At 38.8% G+C, this 25,305-nt stretch overlaps 1 protein-coding gene across 1 annotated transcript; it reads right to left on the bottom strand.

Annotated features, from left to right (window-relative positions):
* Positions 1-1,338: 1,338 nt before the first annotated feature.
* Positions 1,339-21,739, bottom strand: CPB1 (carboxypeptidase B1). The gene is made up of 11 exons (XM_076340630.1): positions 21,669-21,739; positions 21,483-21,558; positions 19,701-19,825; positions 17,145-17,244; positions 15,553-15,654; positions 14,685-14,784; positions 12,256-12,368; positions 12,067-12,157; positions 11,148-11,350; positions 2,788-2,872; positions 1,339-1,581 (listed from the first exon to the last, which is right to left on the bottom strand). The coding sequence occupies exons 1-11, from the start codon at positions 21,737-21,739 to the stop codon at positions 1,394-1,396; spliced, it is 1,254 nt and encodes a 417-aa protein (XP_076196745.1). The 3' UTR covers positions 1,339-1,393.
* Between the last annotated feature and the right edge of the window lie 3,566 nt (positions 21,740-25,305).

The following is a 25,305-nucleotide window of genomic DNA, read 5'->3' as shown; positions in this document are numbered from 1 at the left end:
TTTCACACATGGGTTCAGTTTCACCAGTGATCAAAACCAGATGGATCAGTCGTGTGTGAGGACTGGTTTAATCTGAGTGCTGCTGGGCTAATTGGAGTGGGCTAGCGGATGTGTTCCTTTCTTTTTCTTATACGTGTAAATGAAAGTGTCATTTTACATTTAAAGACCTTGTCTTTCTGTTTCCCTCCACAGAGAAGAGGCAAAAAAGGAGAACAGTTTTTGACAGGTCTGAATTTGGTGATTTTCTTGGGCGAACCGTTTCCTCTGTAAGATGCATTTCATGGGCTGTTTTGAGTGCATCAGCTAGGGACCTGCCAGAAATAGTGCTAATTCTAAGAGCGTCAACGGACAGCAGAAGTCTCTGTTCAGAGCTTCCAGCAACGGCAGGGAGATCAGCCAGGCTCTGTGTTGACATAAGGTTTTTCCCCATCTTTCTGCAGAGTGCGTCCCGTATTAGCCAAGCTCTAAACAGCATTAATAAATGCCAAACACATTTTCTGCAGCTGCGTGAGAAAGCTGCCCAGAGTGACTATTTATCACTCTCACTCACTCTGACCCAATCAGACCCACGTTACCTGAACAGAAAATTGATCGGGAGGGGATAATTCTTTACAGCTTCTCATGAAAGAAACAGTTAATCATTTATCACCAGACTTAGTCTTTCTGGCTGTTTACGATTCTTCCGCTCATGACAGTAGGAACATGTGGGGCCCCAGGAAGTACCAGGACTCTGAGAATATTTTGAGAAACGCTACTGTAGTGAGCGTGAGAGCTTTAAACGCAGGGTAGTTTATAGCATCGTTTGTATCAAGTCTTGGTCTTTAAAACTAATAGTAATTATAAGCTTCAGCACCGAGTGCAGACGGGACTAGCAGTGACCTCAGACCCAAACTAGTTTTCAGTAACGGGGCAGATCCAGGGTGGGTTTTGAGAAAATTCACAAGAGCATATCACAGCTAACATCATTTTAAAAGGATGCGATGTGACCTTTTCCTTGCTGCTGTTGCCATACAGGCAATGAATGGCTGGATGAAAGTGCGTTTGTATGAATCACCTGGCTGTTCTCATTCTGTTTAGCGTGCAGGCTGTGTAAGTTCTAATGCTTTGCCTGTTTGCTCTGTGTAAAGATGATTTTAATCATTAAGGCAACCTTTACCTTAAGTTGATTAAGCTTCTTGTGCTCTTTCTTTTTAGACCCCCCCCTGACTATATCAGTTGCCTCAATAAAAGATACAATTTCTCTTGACAAACTTGCAGTTTTATTGACCTATGATGGACTAAGGATATGACTAAGAACGTTAAGTACAGAGAAATAAAAACCTATTGTTAGGGAAGAATAAAAAGGAAGGCATCTTTGAATAAAACCTTCTTTAACAGTTTTTAGAACTCCATTCTAATACAAGTGCTCAAGGACATAATTGGCAATATATTTAACAGCAAGTAGAGTCTCTTCACAGGTTGGCTTTATCTGAGATTCAGGGAGAACAAAACCGTATCTACCAGTGTCTCGGAGCTCAAAAGTGAAACAGTACTTGATGCCTTGATCGTAAGCCCAGTCGTCAGAGCCCCCTGCAGCAGGATCTGTTGATAAAGAAATAAAATTAAGCTTAACTGGAAAAGTGTGGCTACGCATTGAAATGTGATATACTTTGGAGTCAAGTCACGTAGCCAGAAATGCAGAAAGGACAGATAAAAAGGAATATTCAGTGAATTGATTGATTTCTCCTGCTCATGGAAAAGCTTCTGTGATTTTAGGCCATTTGTCAGCTTCCTTCCAGCTGATGCATGCAAGTGAATGTAAACGAGCTAAACCGCTCCCTCCTTGTCAATATTGTGGGGAGACCATGGGAGGAATGTCTAGGGAACAGGAGAATGGCATGCTTGCGTGGGGTTGTTTAGAAAGATTTGGTATCAGAAGCAAATACCTTCTCACTGGGTAGCTTTCTGAGGTTCGTACAGATCTGAAAGAAATGCGGATCTGGGATATCAGCTCCATCTTTTCTTCTGGACCAATGGAACCCTCCCTTTCCAGTCTAAGTCTCTTTTGCTAAGGAAGGAGCCTCCAGAATTGCTAAGCATCACCAAAACATTTTTAAAGGAAAAATCTCCATAAATATTCTAAAAATTGGGTGAAACTGTTTTTTAAAGGTGTTTTAATTTATTTAAGGGAAGAGAAATAGGGAAAAGAGATTAGTTTCCATATTTAAGGAAATTAAGAGATCTTAAATATAGGAGATATTAAAGTTCTAGAAGTCTAAGTTTGGCAACCTCAGCTCGGCTTTTGACGCTGCAAAGGCCATATCCTGACAGCTGAGTTCCCAGGAAGGGTAGAAGAATGGAATTGTAATTAGTACGTTTCTCAGACTGTAATGCAAACTAAAAGAAATAATTATCTGTGTTGCCAGAGTGGTTGAAGCCATTCTTTAGGATTCACATCGTCTTTTCACTTTGACTTGGAGATGCTGGAAATGTAGAAAATCTCAGTTTGAGATTTTTATGTTTAGATCTAAGCCGTGTATGATTTAGGAATTCATGCTACGCACATGAATTCCTAAACACTTTACCATATCACTTTACCTTCCAGGGGTCACACACTCCCTGGGATCCTTAAGGAATACATCATCCCATATTTTAGAAATTATAGATTCCATATATACCTCTGAGCATATGCTTGTGAAGAAAGAAGGGGACTACTTAGGAAGAGGAACAAGAATCGCTAGAAAACTGCATTTGGTAGTCTTAGTAGCAGTTAATATAGATGGCTAGTATATTTAGGCCAGTACTTACAGATTGTTGTAGCTCCTGGGCCGTATGTATATTCGGTGCTATACAAACTGGCCAGCTGTTTGGAGGCGGCATCAGCAATGGAATTCTGTAGGAAAAGAAGAATGATAAATGCAGATTTTCAGAAGCTTTCTGAGTGAATCTAAGCAAATGCATTGTTGAATAAACTGAAAAGCCATGCTTGGGAAGTTTTTATTTGAAAATAAAAACTCACCTCTTGGAAAATAAAAATACACCTCTCGGAATGACTATAGGTGTCAGTAGCTGACAAGACACAGCTTGTCCTGTTGTTTTGAAAAGAGCTTATCAGTAAAGAGCTCATCCTCCAAGCTTTAATGGAGTATAGTCCAGTCCGTGTATTGCTCTATTGATGTACAGCCTGCTGTATAGTCCAGTATAGTTTGGATAGGTAAGGGGACAACAGGTAACAGGATTTTCTATACTTAGAAGAAACTTGTACAAGATTAAAACTAAATAAGGAATCTTATTTAGAGATAAGAGAATCTTAGAGAACAGTAATAACTTGGTAGAGTAAATTGCGAACATACAATAGCCTTTCTTTTCCTTCTATTCATGCAGCTATAAATTCAGAGTAGAGTCAGCTTAGTCAGTGGAGTTGAACACTGATACAAGTGGAAGCAGATTAAGGTCTTATAAATATTAACAGCCAGAAAAAGGCATAAATTACCTTGGAACCATATGTAGTCTCATTAATTTCAATTCATTTCCTGTGCACAGAGGGACTCATTCAACTCCCACTGATTTCAGCGAGGGTTGGATCAGGCCCATCAATAGTAACTATGAAGCTTTGTATGTTTGCATTAAGGAAAATTACAGGCTTTTCCTTGGAACGTGTGGCTTTTCCAGTTCTTCATTATACGGCATGTTGGTAATAAAACATGAAAACTATTACTAACAGATGATAAATATGAATGATTTTTGAAAGCAGATGTTCAGTGTAAGAATAAGTTGCCATATCTTTCTTTATAGCTTGCAGCTGAATGGCTTACTGTTCTAGGAATTTCCTCAAGCCCCTTCTTTCTCTGTAGGTTATACTCTGGCTTACTTCCCAGTGGAAGATATATTGTAAAATATTCTTTGTTCGTCCTTATGCTTCAAGTGTTCCTGTGAATTACTCGAAAAGGCATATTGGACAACATGTTTGGGAAATCTTAGTTAAGTGAGAGAGCTTTCTCAGCTTCTACAAAACAGCATCAAAATACATTTGCATTAGCACTGGCAGCCTACTTTATTGGAGAATTGCGAGTGTTTTCCCATTCGCAAATGTTGGATTTTGAACATCCTAGAAACATGGGAGTTTGCTGTAGGAATTTGTGGTCATTTAGCACATTAAGAATATTTAAACAAGGCAGACCAAAGAGTATTCGAAGCTTGTCCTTCCACCTATAACATTGGCTGTACCTGAACGTGGGGTTTAGTTTCTGGGCTCTCTGTTGTCCAAACACAAGCACTTGTAGGAAGAATGTTGTTGCTTTGCATTTCACAATCTTAGATTCAGAGCAATTGGGGTAGCTGAGCTCTCCCCAGTGTTGGGGTTTTTTTGTTTGGTTGGTTTTTTTTAATCCCTTAACAAGCTGTTTTTTCTAAAATCCATAATAATTTTTAACACATGTTGAGGGGATTGTAGAGGTTGGAGACTACTATCTGCTAGTGATACCTTGTTTTCTTCAGTCATCTTTTGGTTGTAATATATACATTTAATCAGCAGCTGAGATTGAGTCAAATCTTCTATCAGTAGTAAACGAATTTTTAAATGTAAACTGATTCTTCCTCTTTTCAAATATATGCAAAGTGGAAATTAAATTTGTAAAGATAGTCTGATACTGTGTATGGACCTGTTGGTAACTAGTATTTGCTCTCTCTTTAGTAAACTGCATGGTTGGGGCAATAGAACAGCAGAGCTGCTCTTTGGGAAGAATAAGGCATTCCTTTCACTCAGCTGCCAAATGATGGCTTTAAATCATACCAGAACAGATACCAGAAAAAGTATGTCAGGAAGTCTTTTTACCTGAGGGATTTTTTTATTCTTTTTTTTTTATTATTGGCCAGGAAGTTGTAAAAAGAGAGATTTGTAGAAAGAGCAGCTGAGATTTCCAGCTGTTCAGAGCCTGGAATCCAAATAAACAACTTCCTCCAGGTTGGAGATCGAGGTAGTACTTTAAATGACCCTCTCTAAGTGAAAAACATGACTGAGCATTTATGACTTCATCATGAAATGAAACTTTATCAGAAGTTTTGCTATCTGATTTTTTTCCTTTAAGTCACTCTCTACCATTTGCTTTCCTAATAGATTTATAGTCCAAAACCTAAAGGTAAAAAAAAATATTCGACTTCATAGGAACTGAAGTCACCTTTTAATAATAATATAATATAAAACAGCAGGAATAATAAAAATTAAGTAAATACTTGTGAGTATAAATACGAAATATGAGGAAAATTTTTTCTTTTTTTTTTTAAATAGCACAATTACTCAAAACCATCCATAAAAAGGAAATAACATGGAAATTTATGCAGAGGTATATAAATAATGTCCAACATTTTCCAAAAGGGAAAGTGATATTTAGCTTTTGAAAAGTGGTTTGGATTTTCAAGCCTGTATGTTATTTGGAATACAGCTGCAAGGCGAAACATTGCTATCTTTATGACCTTTGGGGATACTCTTTGCTGTTGAGTGATTTTTCTAGATCTCTTTGCACAACTGGCTTAACTGAATTGTTGTGGTTTGTTTGGAGTTTGGTTGGTTGGTTGGTTTTTTACTGTTAAGAATCCCTTTCTTGCAAGGAAAATTTTGCTGAGAGTTATAGTAGCAGAGAAACAACAGGCGCCCTGAAGTCCTCGAAATAAATCCAAATTAATACCTTGTAACTGGGAGTAGAAATGGCTTTTCAGCTTCTGACTTGCAGCTGAACTCGCAGAGCGGGTCATTTCAGCAGAGGTGGTATTCCCTGCGCTGATCACCCATCTGTGTTTGCACAGCAATTACTAATATTTTGCTTAATCTTGTGTACAGAGTGCACGGGCCAGTGAGACAGCGGAGTTGTGTTCTCAGTTGCCATTTCCTTACATAATTCACAACCTTTAAACCTATTTTTTCAGTTATTAGCTTTTGATGAAAGATATGTTACTGGCCTCTCTTTCTCACCACATCTGGAGTTTTGAACTACAAGATAAATTATCAGGCTAAGCATCTTCTGTGTGTTAACTGGTAGTTTTTTGGGGAGCATCTCTGTCATTTTACTCTTGTATCATCAGGCTAGATTTGCCAGCAAAATGTGGCTGTTTAGAAACACTTAAGGGATGTTGATTATGCAGCTGCTGCATGTGGACAACTCCCTTTGCCCTCACAGTCTGACAGTGATCTGGAGAAGCCTTTTCACTGATTGACTGGACCTCTTGCTCTCTTTCCTCACTGGACTGCAGACTGATTTGCCCGAGGCTGAAAACTCCACCTTGGTCTCATGTGCTACTTAAGCGACCCTCAACTTCCTTTGTAATCAAAGTCTGAAAATGTGGTATTTGCAAAGTTAGCTTTAGCCAAGTGAAGCTAAACTTCTGAGGCTTGTTTTGCCAATAAAAACAGACTCCCCTCAAAAGAGTGCAGGACTGATGTGTAATTTAGTTCGCTGTTCTGTTGTTGCTCATAGTTAAGCATCTCCTTCAAGAGTCCAGGGAATCCAGCCAAGTGGGGGACTTCAGTATGATGCTTCTTTTTTCTTTGCAAGCCTGTTTCTCAGTGGCAGTCTCACAGAGTGTTTAAGAAATCGATCCTTGGTGAGAGGGTTTCCAGTGTGACTGAGTTAAGGTGAATGTGCCCTACACCTGTTGGAGACTCTTGTCTTTGGGCCAGACTCATACACGAGCTTCATCTGGAAGACGCTGCTACTAAAAACATCCTTTTCACAATTGTAACTGTCGGTACAGAGCAGTTCTCTTGTGGGACGTCTGTTGTGGCAAACTCAGTGGAGGAGCTGTGAAGCCAATTCCAGATATTGCTTTTCTTGCCCACTTTCCTGTTTGTTGTGCTTCCCAGTTGACTTTACTGATATTTACTCGTAACAAGCAGTACAATCACAGGAGTTTGCAACAGCACAGATACAACAGCAGCATAGGTTGCAACTCCTCATCGGTATGTCCGAATCTCTTAGACGATAGGATTTTTGCTGTTCAAAAATTCTTACCCACAAGTCTCATATATCTTAAACACATTCAGGAATAAAGTCAGGAGTGAAAAGACTTTGCTGCCAGGCATCAGGTTAAATAATCAGACCGATATTCACAAAGTCATGCAATATATTTGAAATTCACTCTTCTTGCAGGCTGCACAGACTCTGGGCATATCTCCACTTTCTGCTATATCCTATTCTAAGCACTCAAGAGGAAATGAAATGCTAGACCAACCCAATAAGGAAGGTGAATTTCGGTGAGCTTAAGCAATAACCAATGTGGCCAGTACGCCTTCAAGTAATAAGAACTGAAATCCCATGTCTAGAAAATTATCTTGGGTTGTAAATTAATATAATATTCTGCAGCCTGCCAAACTGTAATAATACGCATACATTAATCTGACAATGAGTATGAGCTGGCTGCAGACATGTATTTGGCACTGAGTTTGTTGTTTAACTGAGAAATGGAATTGAACCTGGAAAGGAAGGAAGGGCACGATGCACATTCCTTTGCTCTATCAAATCATAGTTCAGAGCCACTTCAAATACAAACAAGAACTGATAAAGCTAGATTTGTCTGCTGAAAATGAGGAAAGTGTAGGGTGACCTAATAGGAAGCTAAGGCCAAAATATGAACTGATTAAAAAATATCGGCTGAACTGTTTATGAAAAGTGAGATTAAATACAGAGTTCTTTACTGCAAGAGGACAAAAATGTGAATAGTAAAATAAAGATGAAAGGAATCTCTTTGGGGTGTGGAGAGATACTGGTCTTGCCAAGCACATTTTTTAATTGTGAAAAGCTAATGCTTCGATTCTTTGTAGGAGATGGATTCAAGTGTGTATTCTGTGTGCAGGAGAACACTCCAGGGTATAGTAAAGAATGAGTCAAGAGAGGATTATGAAGCAGGCAAAATGTGATTCACCAAAAAGGAGGATATATTTCTTTCAGGGTGTCATCACAAGAATGTTGCGTAACTTCTGAGAAATTCCTGACCTAGATTTTCCTGCCTTGAGTGTTTTTATTTTTGTTGTTCAAGTATTGATTGGATAACAGTGAAAGTTTTGTGCAACACCCCAGGAGTGGGGGGAAAAGCAAAACAACAACCCTGAATAAAGGGAGAAAAGTTTTGGGAAAATCCTTGTGGCATCCTCAGAGATCCTCTTGCATCTAAGGAGAAGAGTGGGAAGTTGTGGGAAGGAAGGGACGTGCGTGACTTTCATCATGTTTTATGCCCCAGGGCCGGGGGTGGTTGAGGGATAGTTCTAATCCCCGACTCAAACTAAGTTACAATAACTTTGAGGTTGTTCTGATTTGCTGTAGCAATGCAGTGGAACGTAAAGGATGTCTGGGATTCTCAGAGTGCCCTGTTCTACCTGAGAAACCAAAACCAGAATGGTTTTATGCCTTCTGGTGATTTCTTGAGGCTGCGAACAGAAGAGGTCTTTTGAGCCCCCGCTTGCAGGAAAGGAAGGTACAAGCGTTCTCTAGATCTTTCTCTTCTGCAGACTTAGTGTCTTCAATCTCAAATTACTCACTTTTTGTCCCCTTCTATATCTCAGACACTGGAATGCAGCATAAGCCCCATAGTATTATGCTACCTTTAATTAAATACAATGGAACAAAATGTTGTTAATGATAAGCAGACATGTGAGGTTTTGTTTAAGCACATGTCCAGTTGCTCACTGAAAGAGATAAGAAATTGCAACTATATTTCCTTTAGTTTATTAGATCTGTCAGAGTAAAAATAACATCTAAGATAATGGCACTATAAATTTTGCTTCTTCATTTGCAAAATGATTTGTGATCCTTTTATTTGCCCAAACATTTTCTATTAAAAGTTGAGATTCTCATTCTTCAGCATTTCTTTAAATTCTAAATCTAGACAGAACTTTTAGACATGAAACACAACAATTGGCATACAAAATAATACCTCTTTAGGTAGCTGTCTCATTTCAAGCAAGTACAATTGTTGATTGAAAATCTTAAATTTCCTTTAGTCACAGCTTAAATGAATGTGTTTTAGTTATTTGAAGTAACCTGAAAAGCTGCACTTTCGAACCTGACCCAGAGCCTGTTGAAGTCAGTCTTTCTATTTAATTCACTGACATTGGAGTGAATTAGGCCTTTTCTGTTTAATTATCCCAACTACAGGCAATGTTGATTGGGTGATACTCATTTTCCAAAAGAAGGATTTTTGGCAAGAAGTCTTCCCTTGTTAAAATCAGATACTGCACAAGTTGAACACCTCTGGGATCCTGCTGTCTTTTTGTTGGGATCGCCAATAGAGGAAATATTTTCCCTTAATTAAGACGTGAAAAACACTCATAAGGTCATCTTGTCATGGTGGTGAGATTTGCGATTGCTTTGTAGTGGAAAATAATGGAACTCCCTCTGGGCTCAGTGTGCCGGATTTAAAATACAGGATAAAGTGATGTTGGAAAGACTAACTTATAAAGTGAAATCAAATGGTTGAAGGGAAATATATAGCCCGCATTCCTGAGCTATTTATTTTTTATGCTGAATGGTAATAGCAGAATTGTCCTCCATGGCAGGAAAGAAGAGTTTTTATTGATAAAAATTGTAGAACCTTAGTATGGGTGATTCATTAAATTTTACTGTCTATTAGAATAGAACATTGCTAATATAAAATTTTAATTTAATAAAAGAATTTGAAAACCTAGAAAAGCACATAGGTTCTTTCCTATTGTTAAGGATTGTTTTAAAAATGAGCTGTCAAGGTAAGCTTTTTCCATTTAAGACTGTGAGAAACATGCTGTACTCTTAGTTATGTTTCATCACATTTGCTCTTGATTCAAAAAATTGGGCAGAATGTCATGCAAATTTTTAACACATGGGAACTTTGTGATCTTGACAACAAAGCAGCTTCAAGGGTTTTGTGTTGTTTTATTACTTTAGACTGAACTGCAGTGAGTGAAATGTGAAGCTTTTGTAAAAACTGAAGACAAGAAATTACTACAGTTCCCTGGAGTAATTACAATTAAAAATTTCTGGAATATAAATTCAGAAAACAAAATCTTCATCTAAATTTCATCCTCTCTTTTAAGCTGTAAAAACTGTAACAAACTTCACTGTTGGCCCCAGTTTGTATTTGTGGTTCAGAATCATGACATCTATTTGGGAGCACTCATAAATCTGTCAAACCTGCACAGCAGAGCAACACAGAGTGTTGTTGCCTTGGACTTTTGGCAGCATCCGGGAAAGGGGGGGAATCAAGATTTGTTTGTTTTGTTTTGCTATGTTGCTTTCCCTGACAACAGCTTCTAATTGCTAATATGCCAGAGAACTGAAGTCATTTTATTATTCGTGATTGCTGATTTTTGGCCTTATAAAATGTTTACAACTTTTATACACATTTAATAGTTTTAACCCCACTCTCTGTTTCTAAGGATAAAAAAAAAAATATTGCAGACTGTTGTTATCTTACTTAAATGGCATTAGGGTGTGGCCTTTCTCTAGGATGAATAAAAGAGGCGTTGTCCTTTAAAACACCACATTCATCCTCTCCTCTTCCAAATAAAAGGTGTGTTTGAATCCAGGCCTGTTTAGAAAGGCCTCAGAACTGAAACTTTTTACCTGTTGTGTATCTAACTGTTTTTAATTATACTTTTGACAAAAACTGCCTCGTTGTCCTGAACCTGTAACAATAGGAGTTTCACCGTTTTACTCCAGTGAGAACTAAGGGTCGTTAGGAAGTGGTAGACAGAGATCCTTGTCTGCTGTTGATGATACCAGTTCAGTCATTTCATAGATATTACAATCTATCAAGCTATTAGCTTGACTTACAGGGCATAATGTTTCTATGTAAAGTATTAAAGCTACATACACAGCAACCTCTTGAGTCAGGACAAAGCAGTGCTGCACAGAGTAGTGGATTTCTGTATAGCATGACTGGAAGACAAACCTGACCTTGTGGCAAATTCATTACGTATGTGGAAATTAAATAAGGCTCTTGAGTTTACCCTGTGCTTGAACTATCTTGAAGCCATCACTGTTTCCCTTGTTCTTACTATGAAAGACTGAAGAATTTTCAAAAACTGGCAGTACAGATTCTTTCCAGATGTTAAAGAAACTGCTTGAAGTTAAATGGACCTAAACAGCAAGTGATGATTTTTACTTATTCTTTTCATTATGTCAAAATGACAAAAAGAGACTTACCAGTTCCTCGTAATTCGATGGTAATTTGTAAGTATACGAATAAGGAAACAGTAGCATCTGGGAATAGGAGTGAATCGTCAAGTATGCCTTGATTGTAGGACGATGTTCACGAATAAAATCAGCCAAAGCCTTGGTCTCCTTTTCAGACTCAGGTGCAGAGCCACAGTAAGTGGAATCACAGGAGTTTTTTGAGGCCCCAACAGCTGGGAAGAAAGGTGAATTTAATAAGTATTTAATGAAAAATTTGGTTGTTAGGACAGTCATGTTACACCACTTTTGTAGATAAGCCTTGGAAATCCTACTGACACACATGCCATATCAGAGGAGAGAATATTTTATTGTGTAGTTAAGATGCTGGGCAACGTGACATAGCACTAAATAAATATGCCCTGTACAGTGTGCATAGTTGGAAGAACATGAGTATTGATGTCAAGCCCTATATTATGTAGGTGATTTGGGATATTGATTTGCTTCAGTACTTAACAGTCCCCTCCTGGCATATCTCCCCCATTTCTAGGACACTTCCAGGAAACAGCCAAGTGGAAACCACTCAAAAGAGACCCCTCTCCACTGAGTGAAACCAACCAAAAGAAAACTTTCAGTTTCTGTTCTGAACTCACAGAAGTGTGTGTGTATAGATGTGTATATGTATGTAGATATATAGTGCCTATATATATGCACATGTGTGTGTATATATATGTTCATAGAAGTAGCCATACTGATGATGTGAGTAACCAAAGTCTGTTTTTTGCCCAAAACTGCCCCAAAAATTTAACACAAGCTACTCCACAATGGAGACTGGTGGTCTTCACTCCAGCTTGAGCTGGACCAACCATCAGGTAGGGAAAATCCATAATTAAACATCTTGGCTATTGCACCTCTGTATGATCCCTTGCAGCTATTGTTAGGAGACACTTACTGCACCAGCCAGCATTAAAATTCCTGTTGGGATCTGTACCAATGCAACGGCTACCAGCATTTTTAGAGCGTGTCTTTCTCCACATGCGGTCCTGAAATAGAACAGTGGAGCATAGATCAAAACTAAGAGAAAGTTCTAACAGTTGGCTTTTCCAGCAATACTCTTCTGGAGAAAGAAGAATGTACTGACCTTTGTCCAAGTGTAAATGTAACCATCAATATTAACAACAGGCAAAACATAGAAGTCCAAGCTGTTGAGAAGTGTGGTCATGACAGTATCTTTTCCATAGGTCTCAAGAGCCTAGTTGGAAAAAAGTAGAAAAAGCTGATGATGCCTTCATAGATCTGTATCTCCTGTGTGTATTTAAAGGCCTGGGTCTGGATCGGGAATTAATGAATGTGGTGGGCAGAGTCATCCAGGTCACTCCACCACATGAGATGGCAGCTCTGTGATATTACATATACTTAGAGGATTTACACTGACTCAAACCACACTGCTGTTAGAAAGCCATCTCATTCTGGTAGATAAATTATATGGTAAAGCAATGTTGATTTTGAACAGGATAATAAATCACTGGAAAGAGATTTCCATCTACTAGCTTCTTTTTTAAAGATAGAGCAAAGTTCCTGTCCATATATTCTCCCTACATCCTGTCACCTTAAAGGTTTGGGTTTAATTTATGTGAGAAGGAAAAAATCATTATTCCCATTTTTTATATTTGTTGTGCAGAGAAATTTCATCAATAACCAAAATTATAGAGAATATTTCCAAAGAACATCCTTACACATTTCCAGTCATAATGCTGTGGATGCACGTATTCACAGGGAGGCAGATTTTTCCCTGCACTTTTCCAGACACATACATTGAATAACAAACATAAGAACTCCTGCCATAAACCTCTATATCCCGATTGTTCATGGCCTGGCACTTTGTATACTTGTCCACAGATTTATATCGGTGTCGAGGGAGCCTGCAATGATCATGGAAATTTGCTCTAAGAAGTACGTTGCACCCATGTTTCCTTTACTTTACACAGACATAAAGGACAACACAGGGAGCAATGCAGTGGAGAAAGGCATCCGTTGTCCTGTAACGAGCAAGTGGGAAGGTTGGATGTAGAATCTAGAAAAGCAGTTTCAGATCATTAGAACTTACTTTTTCCTGTTTTGTTTTTTTTCTGCTTGGTTTTTTTGGAGATACATATAACATCCACCTTACTCATGTTTTTCTCCAGGGTTTTTTTTTACTTTTATGTCTAGAAGCAATCCCAAGTAAACCCTGATGACGTTCAGAGGACTGTGCTTTTAAAGCACTTCTGCCTATCCACACTTGGATCCACTGCGCAGAGCCACTGCTGGTGTCAGGTACACCCATGAATTAAGTGACCAGACAGTGAAAATGACAGCTGTAGTGACGTGAATTGCTAAAAGAAAAATGGTAGCACATACTGTCTGCAGCCTTATTAAAAGATAATGAAATCACATTCCCATTGACTCCACTGAGATGTCACTTTCAATTTCCACTGCTCCCTACACAAAACCGCATGGCTGTCTGATAAGACTGAGATTATACTTGCCACCAAGACCTCTGCCAGCATGGCTCACTCACATACTTTGGCTTTCCTTTACTTGGGTTTTAAATCCCAGCTGCTGCTTCTGGGTTTGTTGTTTGTTTTTTTTTTTTTTTAATCCTCAAGCAGGAATTCTTACAAAATTTGAGATTCAATCAGTGAGTTGTTCTGCTAAGTTGATTGATCTCCCCCCGCTGAGGGGGAATATACCTCTTCTCTGTAGAGAAGACTGTGCAGCATTTGATAACTTCCACCTGCTTTATATTGGTGGTGAGGAGAAGGAAAAGACAAAGAGATGATAAAATTGTTTAGTTCAAGGCCTAAAGTATCCCAGCCTGAAGTGAAGCTAATTTCACCTGTGCAGCTCTTTCCTGAATATGGTTCTATGTTTTAGAAACCATTCTGTACAACTTGAAGTGGCAGCTCAAAGGGATGTGTATGCATTTCCCTCTTCCTGAGTGGAGTTTAGGGAGCTTCATCTATAGTCTTCCGCCTCTCTTGGGTGCATAACCTCAGTGCACTCTGTGCTTAGCTGAGGGTAGGTTTCCACCCTCTCTGTTGCCTAACTGAGTAAAGCTGGGTGCAGGGAATACAGCACGTGACGCCGAAGGAAGTCGGCTGTTCTGACGTGCGTTCAGATGCCTTCTGACGTGCCCTTGAATTTCCTTATTCCCTACTCCTTACGACTGTAAAGAACATGACTATGTTTATAGTATTACTAGACCTGTTTGCTTGTCTCTCACCTTTCTCTGACTACAGGTGCAAAAAGGAATTTATAGGCTGTGTAAGTAACCCTTGTAGTTGTCAGTACCTCTTACACATGCTTTTAGGTAGTCTTAAGATGCTGAAAGATTACAGGTCTGACCATTAAGATCTGGTTTAAGTAGTTACACCCTAACCATCTGAGGTGAGAGAAGGGATGTGCGGACAGGTATTTAGAGGTAAAAAGGCAATCTGCAGTGGCCTCAGCTCTTACTGCTCGCTTAAGATTTTCTTAAACATAGCTGCGTTTTGTAAAATATTTTTTCATCGTTAAGCTTACTGTCTTCTTTCACAAACCACTGGCAAAAAGCAGGGGAGATCCACTCTCTTGCATGGAAACCACAATCCATAAAGATGGCCTTCTTATTTGGACCCCTTTTTCCCATCTAGGAAAAAAACAACAGAAAACCGAGGTCTTGAACAAAATAATTTGTATGCAGAACAAGTCAGTCAGCTTGCTGACCTAAAAAGTCAAACTTTATACAAATATAGCATCCCTTGATTAAATGGAAATCTATGAAGTGCTCTCAGCTGTAGCTGACCATGATAGTCAAGCTAAAACAATAGACTCTTAATAATTTTTTTTTTTATTAATGTAGGTAAGCTTCTTCCCCCCCAATTATTTGATTATTCTGCACTGTTGATTTATTTCCTGTAGTGTTGCTAAGAGTTGATCTTGTTTGCTTGACTGATACGTTATTGTAAATGCTTATGCAATTTTGGGCAAGTACTCTTAATCCTTTCACCTTTATTTAAGTCATCGTATCTTAGTTATGCCAAAAAATTATATATGATGAAGATAAGATACAAACAAATTTGTTACCTGTTGCTAGAGGGACTGACATTTATAGATCCTTTCAGAGTAAATGGGTTTACAAACAACAGATGGAGACAACATAAAGGTAGATGATCATTCAAATAGCTCTCAGGAGCGTGGTTAAATTTTTATGTCTGAACTTCTAATAATTCATTATGCCCCTTTTTAAAAAAAAATCTTAAAGGGTGAAAAAATCATAGTAGTAGTCAACAAAATGTATTAGATGTTCTGCAAAATGTATATTACTATCTTAGCATCATTAGTGTTTTAATAGACATCACAATCTTGTGCAGGTTAACAGAGGAAAAGCCTGGCACAAAGAAATCAAAGCACTTACTTTGAGAAGGTACATTGGCCGTCCTTCATATGTTTCCCCAATTACAATGCGAGAGACAAGGGCTGGGTTCTGAGCAGCAATATCAGCGGTCCAAGCAGCTATCTGTTTAATAAGGAGGTTAAGTTTACTGACGTCTCTGTCTTCAGGTCCAGAGTAATTAATTCACAGACTTCAAGCCAGAACGGTCCTTCTGAGCACCTAACTTGACCTAATATTTAATATAGTTGTAGATTTCCAAGAATTAATTCCTACTTGTACTAGAGCTATATGTCTGAATTAAGATCTTCTAGTATGAATTTATCTAAACCCGTCATTGGAGTATGGCTGGGGGATTACAAAACTCTTTGAATGCTAACCCTGTATAGTTATGACCTTGTCAACCCTTAAACTCCCTTAACAAAATAAAACTGTTTTTCTTGTTAAGCTAAGTAGATTGAATGCCTCAAACCTTCTACATGTTGTAAAGTTTTTCAGTTTCATGGCTCTTTTATTCATCATCGTTCTTGAATTACTGAGAGAAGTGCTGGACAGGGATTTGTAGGAACAGTCCACCAATGCCAGATACAAAAGAAAAGAAAATCTCCTTCATTCTATTTATTATTTAAGGGAAGTAGTAACAGCCTTTCTTGTCTTAATATTGGAGCAGATACCCTTTGTTACAAGTGCCTTCAGAAGCTCTCAAAAAAGTCACATGCACACAAAAAAGCATTTCATGCCCAAAGAGCAACCTATGAACTAAGAAAAAGATGGGAAACAGCAGACAGATCTAGACAAACTGGCAAGAGAGTACTAGAAATAATGGTTGACGTTATGGATGTTGGTGGGTTTTTGTATGCCAATAACCTTTGAAAAGTCAGAGGAGCTTTTGTTCTTATTTTTAAATAGCCTTGTAAAAGGAGACTTTTGGGGTTTTTTAGGAGAGTTCTGGTGGAAGAAAATTGATTAGTTCTGTCTATGATCTATAGATACCACTTGGAGAGGAAATACAAATTTTCTTGTTTGAAAATGTAACAGGTGCTTAGTGGGCAATGATCAGCACAAAAATGAAAGATTTTTGCAAGGAAAGACATTAAGGGGAGATTGTCACACTTTTAAGTATAAGAACTGTGATGCAATGGATCATAAGGAGCCACTGCAAAGATGTGAAGAGTGACATGGTCAAGATTACGTGTCAGGTAAAATGAGCATGGCTGCGAAAAAAGGAGCGAGGAGGGGAGAGCTTATGGTGGAAGATGAGTTAGAATTGGGGCAAGGAATGGAATCAATTTTTTTTGCAGAGCAGATGGGAGAAGGAGTGAAAAGGAAAGACTAGCAGCGAAGCATGTCAGCGTGGTCATTGGGTTTCTGCCAGAATTTCTTTGCAGCACTGAGAGCAGAAGTAGAGGAAATAGGTGTAGGGGGATGGGTTATACAGATTAACTGGGTAATGAGCAATAAAGGAGAAAAGGAAGGAAAGTTTGGAGAAGGAGTTATCATATTAATGGTTGGAACAGAAGAGGAAAAGGGAAGAAGGCTTGAAGCATATCAGAAGCCATTTTGACTACAGAGGCTAAGGTACTGAGCTAATAAAGTGGCAAACTTCTAGACTTTACCGTTTCCCAGTTGTTGTACTTTTCATAGCTGTGTCCGGTGGTACGAGCTTTGCTGTCAAACTGGGCGTCCAGTGCAGCCTGCAGGTTGTCAATCAGAACTCTGCAATAAGGCACCATGAAAAGTGTAAAGAGAAGCACAATTTGCTAGCAGGAAAGTAAGCACCAGGTAGACATTTCAGGGGCTTCCTGGAATTAAGGCCGCATGGATTGTGAAGTGAAGCGTGGGGGGGATTGATTTATGCATTTGAAAATAAGATATATTAGGTTCAAGTTTCAACCTACTTCCTGCCTCAGCCTTGCCACGAGAATGATCAGGGAGCAACAGCTTCCTCCTAATTAGCACCTGCCTACTTACTCCCATAGTAACAAACCTCCAGGGTGGCAACAGTTTGCTTTAGGAAGAATGGCAATGCTGAGACAGGGCGTGTGTAGAAAACGAGCTCTGGGCTGACCTCATGTTGCCAGATTGCCTCTGTCTCAATAGGAAAAGGGCCCTCTCTTGAACTTACGGCACTGGAAGACAGTAACAGTACTGCAGCAACGTAACACTCCCATGCAGCAACCCAGAGATGTTTGCCTGATGAAATTCTTTGTCAAACCAAGCTTCCAAAGTTTGGGTGTGGTTTGCCAACTCTATTGCAGGTGGCATTATCCATCCTCCAAGCTCCTTTACCGCATGTGAGGTGGGCTATTAAAGTAGAACACACAATGGCAAGAAAACCCCAGCACCCTGTCAGGATTGGTTGGATTTCTCCTGTTCATCTTTCCCTGGGGCTGACACAAAGGCACAGCTCATCGTCGAGCATACTCTTGAGGACCTTTTGCTTATATTTCAACCTTGGCTATCAAAAAATGAAGTCCTCTTGTTTTTCCAGTGCTTGTCTTAACATTCTTACAAATCTTACTCAGACAGGATATGTCCTTGATCATTTGTGATTTGGATAGAAGAGCAGGAGGCCAGTTTGTGAGGCGCCACCAGCCTTCAGAACAAACAGTGCAAATGACTACGTTGACATGATGTCACGGCACTGCAGCTGCACTTCAAAAGAATTGTAACGGCTTGGGTTGTGACAAGGACGCTCCACTCAAGTTTGTCAGGGACACCTTCCAGACATTATGGCCTTTGTTGCAATCAAAAGATTTGTGCATGGACCTGAAGGAGTTCATGAATATTATAGGAAAAACTAACACATGTAGAGTAACTCCTCCTTTGCCAGAGGAAATTCCACTGAAACTGGATTCCTGTGCTGTATGCGGGCTGTGGCATTATTGAAAATGATTTCTTCTAGAATGTTTTTAGATTCTGTTCCCCCAGCGGCATCCAAATCAGACATGGTTAACATGAGGCCAGTAAGTTTAGGGATGGATCATCCTTGGATTTAGCAGATCATAAAAGTTATGTTTAGTGAGAACTGTGTGGTGTCCAATGAAGGAATTTGGTCTGCTAGCAACAACAATGGGGCTGAGAGACAAAAACTCTGCACTCAGCCAAATGAAGTCATGAGAATTTGATCAAGTAACACTGACTTTCAGTATCTGAGTACATGATGTTGACAGAATATCCATTACACATCGAAGAAGCCTGATAATCAAGCTGGGCCGAGCCAATTTGCAAAGCTCAGGTGGAGCTAAAGGAGCAATGAAGACAGACAGCCCCACTCCACTCCAGCCCAAAGTCAACTTCTCATCCTCGATTAATGCTTGCATAGTAACTGGAAGACACGAAGTATAAGCAGTTGCCCAGTCCTGCTTTTTTCTCCTTACCCTCCCTCAGTGCTACCCACTACAATGCTTCCATTCTCAGGGATGTGTAATGTGGCAGTGTGGTCTATTCCCTCTACTTATGCTGCAGTTGTATTCGGTCATGGAAACTCAGGGCTTTTCTACTTCTGGGTAATATACTTACGAAATATTTAAGCCAATTAAGAGCTCTCTCTTTGGACAAATCCTTGCCATGGATCTGCTGTGTGACTTGAGTAACTCCAAGGCTGTCCTGGGAATCTGTTCTCCCCACTCCCTTGGCCTTCACCTGGCAACTGTCTTCTCTTTGTCACCAGTTGGGTTTTTTTGCCCCTCTAGCTATCGTTCTGCAGCTTAGAGAGCTCAGTGGGGAGCCCCTCATGGTGGCCCTTGGGGCTCACCATTTTCTGACTTCAGTTCCCCGATACTATCATGCAAACCCGTTTGGTGTGCTTTCTGGCTCTTTCTAGACCTTTGCCGCATTTTGTCTGTAGTGGTAAATCTTTCTTGTCCCCTCCATACTCCAGCCTTGTGTACTGCAGTGAGCTTTCACCTCGGGGAAATTCCTGGTAGTGAGTCTTTGCTTCCTGTCTCTTACCTCTATCAACATTTCACCTCACCCCTTTAACACAAAGCAGCTACAGTCCATTTGAACTGCCATAGGAAAGCTGAACCCAGCTTTCCTTGTAGAGGCATCCACAGCAGGGATGAAGTTTGTAACAAGAAGATCAGTTGACAAATATGAAAAGATCAAACACGTTTTCCCCAGTGTTTAATCTCCTTCTATTCAAAATACAGTAGTGAGAACAAACTTACCTATACTCCACTCCACTTTCTTTCAAAAGATCTTCAACCTCAAAAGACTTGTCAGCTTCAACTCGGAAATCAACTTGCATTTGTGGGCTTACCAGTGTGACAGAGTCTGGCTGCCAAAAGTCAACCTGAAGGAAGGCCAAATGAATACATAAACAAATAAAAACATACATATGGCTATGATTTTTAGGTGAGTGTATGTGTGATGGTGATGTTGATTGTGATTAATATACCGAATTTCTTTCCTATCCTATTACACTGACCTAACCTTGCTTGCCAGAAGTATCAACCTAAATTTTAACTGGAAATTGATTAAGAAGATTTTATTAGGCCCTGCAATTTATGTGGCAGAAGTCTGGAGATGGCAGTGACAGTTTCACAAATGCCAAGTATTCTACAGCATCTGAGTGCATACAGACTTGTGAATATTATAATTATCTTTACAACTTCTTTCATTCTTTGTACAGATTTCGTTGGAGGTTTTTGCCTGTAAGCATTAGATAGAAATGGACTCCTGACTCAGCAGTAGAGAGACGCTACATGAATACTTTACATAAATCAGCTGGGAAAGACTGTTGTCTGTACGAGTGCTTTTAAGACTCAGTTCACTAAAGTTGGTATGAGGAACCTGTGCCTTCGGAAGATGTTTAGTTCAGGACGGACAAATGACAGTGCTATTACTATTTCACGTATTTTTGCCGAAGTCAGCTTCCAGACCTCTGGATTTAGCGCCCTATTAAATGCCAATGAAAGCAAAGCTGGTTTGCCAACATAATGCCTTTTCAGCCTTTCATCTCATGAATGGAAAGGAAAATGGGGCTGGTGGGCATATTCATGAACTACGTGTCTTCAAGTGAGATGACTATTCCAGGATATACTACTATATCAGTCCTGACTGGTTGCTTTGTATAACAATGGTAGTCCAGGGATATTTTCTTTGCTTAAAAGAAAAAGAAAACAAACAATCCCTTTATACTACACACTTAAAAGCAAGCATGGTATATTAATTTTCTTAATATTGGCATGCCATTCCAATAGTATATTCTTCTACAGAATACTGTTTCAGCATGCTATTCTAGCCTGTTGATGATAGTTCTCCACATCTGTACTTCGTTAAAAATACCATCCTTTCATCCTACAGATAATGGTGTCTTTTTCACCAACAGCTATTTTACAACATCAAAGCTGAAGAGAAATATTGAAAACACATTTTCTGTCTTTATTGTTTTTTCTCGTGTCATTGTGTCATCATATATCTACATCAAGGTCAGTAAGAAACATGCAGCTTGGTTGGATAGAAAGGAAGCTTTAAAGGAAAGTCAAAGAAAAGATGACATGAGAGACTAGAGGCCAAAGAAAAGTTCAATCTGTTGGGAGTGTGGATTTTTAGATTATTTACATGAGCAAAATATTTTGCCTATAATGGTAAAAGTTCTGGTAGTTGGAATTTCCATGTTTTATCTAATACATTCTTGAAAGCACCCCACACTGAATACAGCATTTCAGATTAACTCATTCTATTAATAAATTCTGGTGGGCACTTCGATATTCAGACTGGGTTAACCAGCCTTTCTAGGAAGGTATTGGAATCTATTTGCATAGCTCTGGCTTTATCACCTTGTCCTGTTCCTTCTGAAGAAACACTCCAGCTGACTTGAATGGAATCAAGATTAGGTCTTTAATTCAGCAGCATGTTTTGGTTTTTTTTTTAAGATATATGTTAGTTGAACAAAAGGAGAAATGTTTCTTTCAAATGCAATATAGCCCCTTCCCCAAGTTCTTTACCTGCATGTTGCTGGCAAGGGAATTGATGATTTCCACCTGCTCATCATTCTGCGGAATCACACGAAACACCTTCTGCCTGAAGGGGGACACAAAGATTGGATTTGAAACAGGTCAGTCAGTCAGTTGAACGGCTTTTGCTCATGCAGAAGAAATGGTGCAACTATAAAATTTGCTGCCTGTTCTTACCCATCAAAGGCAAGATCCTGCAGGTCAGCAGAAACAGCTGCAGCACCTATGAGAACCAAGAGCGCCCACATTTTTCTTAAAGAAAAAACCCCAGGTTTTCAGTTCTTCTATGCTGCTTTTATAACATGTTTTGTCCTGCTTTTTATCAGTTATACACCAGAACAACCCACCGATCAACTGATAGATTATTCCCTTGGCCTTGTTTTATTTGCATACTTTTATAGTGTGTGTTTTACTCCACACCTGTGAAAACAGCTGAAAGTCTCAAGGTGGGCTAAGCTAAAGAATCTTGCTACTTGAGCTGGATAAACTCTTGATATGAGAAAGTGAATTTAATTTACTTTGTTCTTTTCTGTTGTATGTGAATTTTGATTTTTTTTTTTTTTTCCCAATAATTTGGTTGCTGGATTACAAACTTTATAATACTTTATTGTTGCTTTATGTAATGGTAGATGCCTATCAGATATTGTTGCAGTGTGACTGGTCTTGATCACACAGCATTGTCCCTCTTCCTGAATAATATCGGGCTGACTCTGACAAAGGAAGAGGAAACACAGTTGGGATGTACTAATTATCTTTTTTTTTTCCCAACAGAGAGTAAAAGTACTGAACTTGTTCTTTGCTCAGTCACTTCACTGAAACTTATGAGTAAGTCAGATGTCTGCAGAACTGAGAGTGTAGAAATTTCTAGTTGCAGTAGAGTTGTACATATACTCCACATAATACATTCATTGATTCTTGCATATTCCCTAATTTAGTCTTGCGAGGATCAGAGGTAAATATCTTTTAAGTAAGTTAAGCACTACTGTGGGCATTACATGTAGGCCAAGAAGACCAAATGAAATGTAGTCATACAAAAGCATTTTTAGCTTTACCTTTCATGTTGTCCCTAAACTATCTGAGAAACAGTAGTGTGTTTGCATCACTGCCCTTGCTTCTGTTTAGTTTTCATTAACGAGTACCTGGCATTAAATGTAACATTAGTTGTCTGTTGATGCTGTGTCCTGAGGTGACTGATGGTTTCGACAGGGAGCCTCTAAATGAATCAGTATATAAATATATACAGAATGGAATTTATGAGCTCAGTTCTGACTTCTGTTATGCCTAAGTGATCAGACAAATTAAAGGGGTTCAGACGCAGATAATCTTGAAGATGTTCTTTGACTCCATGTCTGCTATTTTGCAGAAAACTACATATATGCATATCATATAATATGTGAAAATTTATTAGAAAATTAATAAATATTCATCTCAGATTAAAAGACATAGTTACGGTTCCAAAGTGCAGAAATTTGAGTTGTCAATGACCATTTTAAGAATGAATGTGGCATCAGACTCTGCACCTAATTTTTTATGAGGTTCTCTGGAGTCAACTGAGTAAAGCTGCAGCATCCTTATATACAGAATACCTAGAAATATATTTTTAAAATCAATGTACCAAAAATGCAGCAGTTTATGCTTAACAATATGACCCATGATGAATATGCTCCTAAAAGGAGACTCCAAGTGCAGTCACTGAGCCTATTTATCCAAAACGGTCTTTGCCAAATCATAGGGTTTGAACTTACAATTAATGACCTAATTTGTAGCACTGCAGGCTCTTGCCCAGCAATAATCTTACTTAGAGTCAAGTCTCCTAAGAAGGATGACAGCAGGAGTTATTCTGAGAGTGCCAAAACAATGCTGCAAAGTCTTCAGAAGTTTTAATTTTACGATGATGGGATCTACAGTATCAGATAAAATGGTCTGATCCCATGAACACTGCTAAGACAATAATGTGGAGATGATCAAGCCCAGATCTTGCAAGGAATAAATGATCACAAGAAGTAATCAAACAGATTGCAGATGTCATCATTCCCTGTTGAGCACTGAGAAGCATCTTGGAAATAGAAGACTGCCAGATTTCAATGCTTGAGTTTACTTTTAAGAAGTTCTTTGCTTTTTCATGCAGTTGGAGATGACAGGGGTTTTTTGTTGTATGGGGTTTTTTTTCACCAAACAGTCACTGACACAGCATTACTGCCATCAGCTACTGAGCTGGCAAGCGTTACTGAATACTATAATCTCTAATGGCAGTCTTTGCTGTTTCTGTCCCAGACTAGGTCAGAAAAAAAACAATGACTCGGAATCCTACTTCAGTGATTTATTTTGCATCTCAGGATTGATGGTTATTTGTCAGATTAGCTCATAAACTAGCTCTAAACATTGTCTTGTTTTTCTAACTGTATAATATAAATGTGTAATACTTGTATGATAAAGGAGCAGCATAAGGATAAATAAAATAGCAAATTAAATTTGGTTAAGCCTTCTGTTCTTTTTAGTGTCTGATTACAAGCCAACAGCACATCAGTTGGCCATGGCTAAGTAAACCTTGGCCTTTGCTACTTAACACTGAGTGCAGAGGCTAGTATAACCTACATCTTCGAAAAGATTCAGAAGGAAGATTTAATTTTTTCAGTCAAGAAAGTAACAAAACCAGCTGAATCTCGAAAGGAGAGTGTGTAGTAATTTCCTTCAGGACATGTACTTTGTCTTATACTTAAGGTGAGCACAGGTGAAAAAAAGTGTCAGCTATTGCAATTTTGTTGCAGTTTTTTGATGATTAAAAATAAAGCCTTCTATGATGTTGTCACTCACAAAGAGTATTCCCTGAGTTCAGTGACATGAGCTGTAAAAAGTTTTGATGCTAATAACTGGCTGTATTCCAGCTGAAATTCATTTTTGTAGTAATTTCTTATTTCAGTTTTAGGAATAGAAATACTCTGGTACTCTGCTTTGAAAAGGTTATGAGGGCTAACCGCAGACTGATAAAGGGAAAAAATGCACATCACTGTTAGCATTTCAGAAGCATCCTTTATCCTATGAAGCCTTTCATCCCATTTGTTATCAAACCAAGTCCAAAAGTCTGAGGATAAACAATGTCTTTTTCTAGGAGTTTCAGTAGATACAGATTTCCTGAATCAGATAGTTTGCTGAGCTATATTTTAAAAAGTCTGCTATCTTTTAGTCAGAAAATATTGTCAGTTCTTATAAGCCTTGATTGACAAATTTATCTTCTTAATATTGTTTGATATTTATTATGTTCCAAAAGATCAGTGAGAAACTCCTCAATGCCCAAATCTTAACACTGCTTATGTATGTAATGTAGCAAAATCCTAACATGCGCCACACCAGCCGTATGTGTTTGAATTATGGGGACCCTCTTATCATCATTTATTTGTTATGGTAGTATGTGCTAACCTTAGTTTTGAAGAGTAATACTACTGAATATATTCTGAAGACTTTTGAGAGTACTTTGAAGAGGCCAGGATCAGCAGAATCTGCTATCCAGCATAGTCTCCAAGCTTTCTTGGTACTTTCTCTGTATTTATATATTGTTAATATTGCATCTTTTAATTCATCAAAGGTTTTTTCAACTTTAGTGCCCTGGGACATGCTCATATCCTACTGTTTTGGTAGCTATCTGTAGGTATCTTCTTTTTATTTTTTTTTTTTTCCACATTTCCAGATGCTATTTAACATGTGAACAGGAACTGGATAAGGAGAGGAAAGAATGGGATTGATGAGATCTAGGGTATGGAGCAAAAACAGGTAGCTCTCATGACTTTCGGATGTTTCTACTTCTGCTATTGACTCA

This window comes from Aptenodytes patagonicus, chromosome 6 (assembly GCF_965638725.1).
Source record: "Aptenodytes patagonicus chromosome 6, bAptPat1.pri.cur, whole genome shotgun sequence".
Taxonomy (NCBI): domain Eukaryota; kingdom Metazoa; phylum Chordata; class Aves; order Sphenisciformes; family Spheniscidae; genus Aptenodytes; species Aptenodytes patagonicus.
Note: the sequence above shows the minus strand (reverse complement) of the source record. Positions and strands in the feature narration are given on the sequence as shown.

Bases quoted from the DNA above. Each gene is read 5' to 3' on its own strand.
- CPB1 (XM_076340630.1), bottom strand. From the start codon at position 21,739: ATGTGGGCGCTCTTGGTTCTCATAGGTGCTGCAGCTGTTTCTGCTGAC. The intron at 12,369-14,684 runs AAGACAGTAAGC...TTTTTTCCAACT, and splicing joins TTGCCAGTGGTTTGTGAAAG to AGGCTCTTGAGACCTATGGA. The intron at 2,873-11,147 runs GTAAGTCTCTTT...CTTTTCCTACAG, and splicing joins CATCGAATTACGAGGAACTG to AATTCCATTGCTGATGCCGC.